This window comes from Triticum aestivum, chromosome 5B, assembly GCF_018294505.1.
Source record: "Triticum aestivum cultivar Chinese Spring chromosome 5B, IWGSC CS RefSeq v2.1, whole genome shotgun sequence".
In the NCBI taxonomy this organism is placed as follows: Eukaryota; Viridiplantae; Streptophyta; class Magnoliopsida; order Poales; family Poaceae; genus Triticum; species Triticum aestivum.
Window position 1 is genome coordinate 249273166 of NC_057807.1, and position 8836 is coordinate 249282001.

Consider the following 8836-nt stretch of genomic DNA (forward strand, 5'->3'; position numbering starts at 1 on the left):
ATGATATTTCTATTTCTGATGCTGAAACACAATCAGGTGATGAACATGAACCTAGTGATAATGTTAATGATAATGTTCATGTTGATGCTCAACCTAGCAATAATAATGAGGTAGAGATTGAACCTGATGTTGATCTTGATAACCCACAATCAAAGAATCAACGTTATGATAAGAGAGATTTTGTTGCTAGGAAGCACGGTAGAGAAAGAGAACCATGGGTTCAGAAACCCATGCCCTTTCCTCCTAAACCATCCAAGACAAGGATGGTGAGGATTTTGAGCGCTTTGCTGAAATGATTAGACCTATCTTCTTACGTATGCGCTTAACTGATATGCTTAAAGTAAATCCTTATGCTAAGTATATGAAGGATATTATTACGAATAAAAGAAAGATACCGGAAGCTGAAATTTCCACCATGCTTGCTAATTACACTTTTAAAGGTGGAATATCAAAGAAATTTGGAGATTCAGGGGTACCAACTACGGAGTGGATCCCTAGATCGCATCCTGGGCCGGACGGAGCAGTTGTAGGAAGTCGCAGCCCGTGGGTGGGGGGAGGGGGTACCAGCGCCACCAGGGAGCTGGAGCCGTCGTGGGAGGGGGGACGCCCGCACCGCCGGTGGAGACCACCGCCGCCGTAGGCACCAGATCCGGGGGGAGGGGCGAAGGGAGAGGGTTGGTGGAGAAAGGCCCCGCCGCCACCATCCTAGGGCCCGGCGCGGCTTTGCCGGCCCGCCCTCCGGCGATGGCAACGCGGGGGTGGGCGGGAGGCGAGGGACGAGCCGACGGCGGCGGGGGTTTCCCCCGAGTTGCCCGGCACAAGCGACGCTAGGGTCGGGGGTCGGGCGTGAGCTTCAGAGCAAGGACTTGTTGAGATATACGCACACTATGAACCTAAGGATGGTAGTCAACCGTGTCTATGCTTGATTATAGTACCGCAATATGCTATGTCAGTGACAACCTAGCACATGCTTGATTATAGCACACATTATTCCTATTGAAAAATGTATCAAATTTGAAATATTCATTCTTCCGATAATGAAATGAAGGCGAGAAATAATACCTTGCATTGGCAGAAGAAATTATGTTTCAGTAATTTCAATTTTGTTATCTTTTGTATGTCTTTTTATTCTTATGTTGAGTTTATTTTTTTTCATTTCTGTTAGAGATTATTGTCTTTAACCCTTTTTTATAGGTGATTGTCTTTAACCTAACCCGCAAATTGTACAATGCATAAGTTTGTTAGCCGTTTGTAAAGATTGGTTGGCTAAAATCACAATTCTCGTTCATGTACATTTTCATCACCATGCATGTTGGGTTTAGGAGCGTGTGTTTTTCTCCCATTATAACGCACATGCATGTTTGCTAGTAAATCTAATGAGAGGGTACACTTTTATTTTGACATCAAAGTACTTCCTCCGTTCTTAAATATTTGTCCTTTTAGAGATTTCAAATGGACTACCACATACCGGATGTATATAGACATATTTTAGAGTGTAGATTCACTTATTTTGCTCCGTATGTAGTCACTTGTTGAAATCTCTAGAAAAATAAATATTTAAGAACGAAGGGAGTACTTTTTATTGCAAGGTGATCACCCTAACAAGAGGGGACGCCTTTTACAAAAGAGTTGGTACATCAAACGGGTTAAGAACCAAAGCGGTTGTTACTAGTAGATTGCTTGATTGGCACGTCGGCGTCCTGTTCAAAGTTTTGAATTTCGAATGGGCCGTGCAAGGCTTAGCTGGCAGGAACAAGTTGCTCGCGCGAGGCCTTCAAATACCCCCACCTCGTCGCAGCCGCGGTGATCCACATTCCACCCGCACCTGCGCTTCCCAAACCTCCCCTCTCCCCCAGCCTTGGCCCCACTTCCTCTCCTCTAGCAGCACACGATCCTCTGCCTCGTACAGGTCTCGTCCTCCTCCACCGCTTCCACTCGCCGTCTTCGCTCGTGCGTCCCAGAGCTCGCTCCTGACACCTTTTCCTCTGACGCAGGCGGGCACGCGGGATGGCGCCGTCCAAGCAGTACGACGAGGGCGGGCAGCTCCAGCTCATGGAGGCCGACCGGGTCGAGGAGGAGGAGGAGTGCTTCGAGTCCATCGACAAGTGTATGTTCGCCGCCTCCAACTCCTCTCCTCTCGAAACCCTCCCGCCGCCCCGTCTCCGGTGCTGCATTTACTTGCTTGTCCGTGTGCCTGCGTCGCGCGCGTGTCGGCGCGTGGGGGTTAGGCCTGCTCACCGTTGCGTTCCGGGTGCTTCTGCCTCTAAGTTCGCGCGTTTCGGTCACAATTTCGTGCTGTTTGGAGATGGATTTGGTGCGGATTTCGCTTAGCCTCCACATTTGGTTGGTTTTTGGTGCGTGCAGCGCGTGGTCGTGTGCTCGTGTTGCGTTGGTTTTGATTTTCTCCCCTATTTCGTGCAATCTGGGGATTAACTAGCGCCCTTTGGTAGCCTAATTTCGTGCGGCTTTTCTAATTCCCCCCACTTGATTTCTCTTTACCGGCTAGTTTGTGCTAATCGCTGTGTGGTGCCGTTTTTTCTCCACGGATTAGTCTGAACTTAGCCCCAATTTTGAGCTGCCATGCCTTTAATCCGCCGTATCGATCACTGGCTGTAGAATCCTGTCGAATTCGAAACTAGATACAGTTCAATCGCGTGGGTTTTCTGTGGAAGCTTGGACCAATTACGGACGCGTTTTCGTGCACTTCGAGGCGTAGGGTTTTAAGCCTGTCGTCCTCATCTGTTCCACTTTTTTTTTTCTGAATGTTCACCTGTTCTGTTCCATAATCACGGGTAGCTTCCGCGAGTTTAGCAAGTTTACTTTAAACATTTGCCTAGATGTGATCCGCGCTTGTGTTTTGTTTGCGTGATCCAATTGGTTCGTCGTGCACTTTGTTCATTGCCATGAATTTGAATCCTAAGCCGTAACGCTGTAACTAATCACTCGTCCAAACAGTGATCTCGCAGGGAATTAACTCAGGAGACGTGAAGAAGCTGCAGGATGCGGGGATCTACACTTGCAATGGCCTGATGATGCACACCAAGAAGGTCAAACTCCCTTCAGAGCCTAAATCTGCATGCATTCTCCCTAAAATTTGTGGTTGCATACTGAAGTTGATTTCTGGTGCACGACACATGACTGTTATTAGTTGTTTTATGTATTCAAGTTTCAACACATGATTGATGTTGTTTCAGTATCAATGTATGGATTCATCTTGCAGAGCCTTACAGGGATTAAGGGCTTGTCTGAAGCAAAGGTTGATAAGATCTGCGAGGCTGCTGAAAAACTTCTGGTATGATTGTTATCATCTTTGCATTGATTCTGGTTTAGAACTTCTGTGCCATATTATTCTCTTTGCATTGATTCTGGTTTACAACTTCTGTGACATCTGTGCTATACGATCGAGTCTTCTGAAATTTGTATTCTATTTGATTTTCAGAGTCAGGGTTTCATGACAGGAAGTGATCTCCTTATTAAGGTAAGGTTTAGGGAGCTAAGCTACTGATGAAGGACGATCATACAGTTTAGTGCTGTTTTTGCAGTAGTGCTACACTGCTACTATGCTAAACTTACTGTTATAGTTTGTTTTTGGAATCTGCTTGAGTGCTTTCATTACTCCACCTGTGTACTGCCCGGTTGTTTGATTTACTTTTCCGTATATTGAAGCGAAAGTCTGTTGTCCGGATTACCACTGGGAGCCAAGCGCTTGATGAGCTGCTTGGAGGTAACATATGTCGTTCTTGATTCTGTTCTGATTATTTCTGATGTTATGCTCTAACCTATTCACATATTTCCATAATTTGAAGGAGGGATTGAAACACTCTGTATCACAGAGGCATTTGGAGAGTTCCGGTCAGTAAATGTTCCGGTTACCATTTTCTTCTGGATTTTTTTTTTTGCAGGGGGCGCCTATTAGTTGTATCTCTGTTATGTATGATTTGTGCCATATTTGGCAGTAGATGTAACAATTTTTAGTCCTAGTAATTTTTTAGTTGGTAAAACTCTGATAAGCTTCTTTCACCTCCTTTTCTGCTGTCTAGCCTTCCAGAGGTATTGATGATAGTGCATATAACAACTCCTAAGCATGGTTGCTGTGATGCTAACATTGAATACTGGATACCTGTTACATGCCAAAATTCAAACATATCTACATCAATATTATTATTCACTATTTCTCTGATGCAACACACACATGCTCTTATTATTATTCAATGAGCACGGTTGTAATGTTGACTTCCAAAGCACATTTGTTACTCAAACATTTCTCAATTCAGTTCCAACTTTCTAGCGCTAAAATCCATATTATTTACTTTGTTTTGCAGGTCAGGGAAGACCCAGTTGGCTCATACTCTTTGTGTCTCCACTCAGGTCCATTTCCTGCCTTGTATTTCTCGGTGAAACCTCACTACATCAGAATCCATGAATAACTCTGCTTGTTTAATCAAAGAGTGAAGTGCACCCTAGGTCCTCGAACTATTTTGAAGGTGTCATATAGGTCCTCGAATTATGAAAAGTGTCATCCAGGTCCTCAAAAATCCTTGAAGTGCAATAAGTGTGTACGTATGTGACACATTTGAAATAGTTTAAGGACCTACATGACACCGCTAAAATAGTTCGAGGACTTGGATGACACGCATATTGCACTTTGAGGACCTGAATGACCCTTTTCATAGTTCGAGGACCTACGTAACACCTTTTAAATAGTTTGAGGACCTTTGATGCACTTCACTCTTAATCAAATGTATAACAGCTTCCACTCCATATGCATGGTGGGAACGGGAAGGTTGCCTACATTGGCACTGAGGGAACGTTGTATCCTTTGAATTCCTTAGTAATACCTATTTAATGAATTCATTTACATTCCTGTATTTATCGAAACTGTTCCCTTAACGGAGTTATCAGCCGGCCTGAACGCATTGTGCCAATTGCTGAGAGATTTGGGATGGATGCCAATGCTGTTCTTGACAATGCATGGCTCCTTTTACATCTCTCTTAACCCATTTAAGGAAGAATAGATAAAGATCTTTGTTTAATTCGTGATCTTTCTGTTTTAGATCATATACGCTCGTGCATACACCTATGAGCACCAGTACAACTTACTCCTGGGCCTTGTTGCCAAGATGGCTGAAGAGCCTTTCAGGCTTCTGGTACGCATGACTTTGCTGACATGTAGTGTTAAACTTACAAGTTGATAGATCTCAACTGTGCTCATGTAATCTTTGTTTGGCTTGGAAATGATAGATCGTGGATTCTGTGATTGCGCTATTCCGTGTTGATTTCAGTGGCAGGGGTGAACTTGCAGAGCGTCAGGTATTCTACTGTAACTAGCTAACTATGTGAAAAAATCAAGCAACTCATGATGTAGTCGAATGCTTGCATTTTATACACTTGCTCTAAGTGATGTGCTCTGGAACTGCAGCAAAAACTGGCACAAATGCTTTCCCGCCTTACAAAGATTGCTGAGGAGTTCAATGTTGCAGTGTACATCACCAACCAAGGTGTGCTTTTCCAATCTATCCTGTCTGTTCCAAGAAAGAGCTCCTTATATTCGTGGATCTCAAATCATACAAGTTCTTTCCTTGTTCCAGTGATTGCGGACCCAGGTGGTGGTATGTTCATCACTGACCCCAAAAAGCCGGCGGGAGGCCACGTGCTGGCGCATGCAGCCACCATCCGGTTGATGCTGAGGAAAGGCAAAGGCGAGCAGCGTATCTGCAAGATCTTTGACGCCCCTAACCTTCCCGAGGGAGAAGCTATATCCTTTTGCTCTATACTAGGAGTACTTGTTTACTGCTTGTGCTATTCATTCCATTAATTTGTTTGGTTGCTGAACTCTTGATAGGATTGTTTTGCTCAGACTTGCGCAGCAAAGTTTATGATTTAGTTCTAGTTGTTGAGAAATTGTTTCGCTTGACCACCAACACGTTTTCCAGATTACAACAGGTGGATTGATGGATGTGAAAGACTGATTGTTCATCCAGGGCGCTTCCTGTCTTAAACTGTTGATAGTTCTGCTAGCAAAATCGACAAAGGCTACTGCACCGTTACTCTGTTCTTGCCACTGCAGAGAAGAAATTGGGCAACCTCTATGCTGTTTATACCTCCTGTTGGGTGTTCTGTAAGCTTGTAATGCCTTAAGGATTTGTGCTGAGGACAAAAGTTATCTCGCGTGACTCATCATAAGACCTTAGCCTGATGTAGTGGAGATGTAAGGTTAACATGTTCTTTGCTTCAGGGAGACACCAAACTGAAGGATATGAAAATGAAATAGCCTGTCTTATTCTTTGAAGAATGAAATAGTCCGTTCTAGATTCTAGCTTAAAAACTGCATCAATATTCAATAGTCATATGCTTTTGTTTCTTATATACACAAAGTGATCTTCCATTCTCTCTCTGTATGAGTAAAAGTGGACTCCATTATCTTGCATGGATCGAGCTCTAAATAAGTATTGAAGTGAATTCCATTTTTTATCCTCTAGTTTCATGTTCGTGGCAGCAATTACAACATTTTGCAGTTTTTCCATGTTTTTACCAATTTTAAGCAAACTTGTGCCACAAATTATCCCATTTAATATATATTTTTCTGCTTTAGTGCTGATGTGCATGCCACGTCGGCTGGTTTATTTTACTCTGTTTTTTTTCTGGTTTGCTCTCCATTTGGCAGGGGTTGAGTCCTACTCCCTCCGTCCCGTTCAGATTTACGGGGTCTGCTGCTCGGAGTTGATGTTCTTCGAGTCTCCCAGAGTGGCACCTTTGGCACCAGCGGTCGAGACTTCTTTCCCAGGGGTGGTGAAGGTAGTTCATGGACCATTGACCGAGGCGCAAATTATTCAGCAGCTGCGGGAACTCGCCCCGGGTAAGTTTCAGTGGTCCTTGCTCAAGCTAAATGATACGTCTTACAAAGTTGATTTTCCGTCTAAGGAGGATCAGGTGCGAATCCTCAAGTTCGGTATGAGCAGGGTTACAGGCACTAGTTTTGTGTTGCAGTTTGATGAGTGGAAAAAGAAGGAGCCGCAGGGCATATGCCGTTGAGGCAGATTTGGGTTCGTTTCTCCGGGGCACCATCTGATCCCTTGGATAGCTTCTTGGTGACGTGGAGTTTGGGGTCTTTGATCGGCAAGACTGAACAGGTGGATATGCCATTCACTCGGGCCAACGGGGTGGCGCGTTTACTTGTCAGTGTTGCTAATATTGAATTCTTGCCGAATGTGGTGCATTGGACATACGATGGTGTTATGTATCAGCTGGACATTTTGTATGAGGATCCTAATTTGTTCGATGAGTTTGAGGATGATAACCCTATGGACACGACTGAGGGAGGAGGTGCCTCGGGGAACCAGGATGATTCGGCTATGGGTGATGAAGACAGGGCCAATGGTCAGGTTGGTCCGTCTGAGTCTACTAATATGGCTCCTGCGAGGTCTTCTGGGGTTGCTCCGACATCCACTTTGCAGCTTGGGTCCTTGGGACCGTTCTCTGCTCCACCTAGGCTGTGGGGTGTATTTTCGGGTTCCGTGGATCCCGTGGCTCCTCTTTGTGCGCCGATGGTTCTTGAGTTGGGAGATACCGAGGGGCAGGTGGCCCTTCCCACGACTCCTACCTCGCTGATGGCTACCGTGGATGGTACTGCGACTGCGGCTATGGCTAGTGGTGACGGGCAGGAGGCCCGGTCTCCTGTGATGCTGACGCCGACGGCGCCCATGGAGGACTCGGCGCTCTTCCCCACGTCGCCGCGCGCAGGAGGAGGGGTGGCTGTGCAGGAGGCCGCCGTCTCTCTTTGCCCCGTTGCGGTGGTCGGGTCAGGTGATGCGCTCGTCTCTCCGGCTGCCTCTCCGGAGCACCGTGAGCGGGTCTCCCCGGCCCCTGCTGCCGGCGGGTCGCCCGTGGACAGGCCCGGGGAGCCACTGTTGGGGGATGGGCAGGAGGCCTTTCCCCTAGCAGAGCTTCTTGCGAGGAGGTCATCGCCTTTGGCGGTATCCCGGACCCGGTCTCCCAGGGGAGGCGGGTCAGCGGGAGGCTGTAGGAGCAGCCGAACGTTGATGACATGCAGCTGAGGTGTGCTTTGAGAGCAGCCAAGCTGCGCGACGTCAAGACCTCCACTGGTATGTCGGTTAATAAGTCGAATTCCATTTTACATTTTACTGATGTTGAAATTATTCATAATGCAAATCAAGTAGGTGTTTCACTTGGTAAAAATGATATTGAGGTTTCTAGGTCGGTTAATGACATTCTTGATTTGGAAGCTGATCGTGCGGTAGAAATGATCCGTCACATTTCTGCTGTTAAACCTATGAACGATTCGGAGATAGATGCGCTTGGGGTTAGGGTTCTTGATGGCTTGTGTGCCGATCTTGACCCTGCACTACCAGAGACGGAGGAGGACACCATTCCTGAGGTGTCTCTTCATGTAGATGAGCCCGAGGCGATAGAAGCAGAGAATGACTGTGCTGATCAGGCTGATGGTCACCTTAAGCCAAAGCGGACGTGGAAACGGAAGGTTTATCCCATCTCGGCTGCACGTAGGAGTGCTAGGATCCGCACTGCAAAAAAAATTATGATGAATTATGAGAGGCATTTTCTGGAATAGCAGAGGTCTTAGAGACTTGGCTAAAAGAAGATTTCTAGCGGAGGCTTCTCTTGAACATCAGTTAGATTTTATTGCATTGTCTGAGACTAGAAGAAGCAACTTCACTTCACAATTTCTTGCCACTTTGTCAGGGGGGTAGATTTTGATTGGCATTGCCTCCCCCCTCGAGGAAGATCCGGTGGGGTTTTACTGGGGGTTAAGTGTGAAACATTGGAAGTTCGGAGTGTAGTTTTGGGGGATTTTGCCGTC

At 46.1% G+C, this 8836-nt stretch overlaps 2 protein-coding genes across 3 annotated transcripts; both read left to right on the forward strand.

The window, feature by feature from the left end:
• The first annotated feature begins 1819 nt into the window (after positions 1 to 1819).
• Positions 1820 to 6289, forward strand: LOC123111208 (meiotic recombination protein DMC1 homolog B). Of its 2 annotated transcripts, XM_044531946.1 has the most exons (15): positions 1820 to 1909; positions 1995 to 2107; positions 2956 to 3047; positions 3221 to 3292; positions 3440 to 3478; positions 3667 to 3724; positions 3807 to 3852; positions 4323 to 4368; positions 4751 to 4812; positions 4903 to 4969; positions 5055 to 5147; positions 5242 to 5310; positions 5420 to 5498; positions 5589 to 5755; positions 5925 to 6289. In XM_044531946.1, exons 2-15 carry the CDS (start codon positions 2008 to 2010, stop codon positions 5967 to 5969), a joined length of 1035 nt encoding a protein of 344 aa, XP_044387881.1. In that variant the 5' UTR covers positions 1820 to 1909; positions 1995 to 2007; the 3' UTR covers positions 5970 to 6289. The 2 variants fall into 2 exon arrangements, with proteins under 2 accessions (XP_044387881.1, XP_044387882.1); XM_044531947.1 differs by lacking the exons at positions 4751 to 4812; positions 4903 to 4969; positions 5925 to 6289 and having other exon boundaries at positions 5589 to 5830.
• A 227-nt stretch (positions 6290 to 6516) lies between these two features.
• LOC123111209 (skin secretory protein xP2) lies at positions 6517 to 8290 on the forward strand. The gene is made up of 2 exons (XM_044531948.1): positions 6517 to 6856; positions 6988 to 8290. Exon 2 carries the CDS (start codon positions 7023 to 7025, stop codon positions 8052 to 8054), a length of 1032 nt encoding a protein of 343 aa, XP_044387883.1. The 5' UTR covers positions 6517 to 6856; positions 6988 to 7022; the 3' UTR covers positions 8055 to 8290.
• The last annotated feature ends 546 nt before the right edge of the window (positions 8291 to 8836 follow it).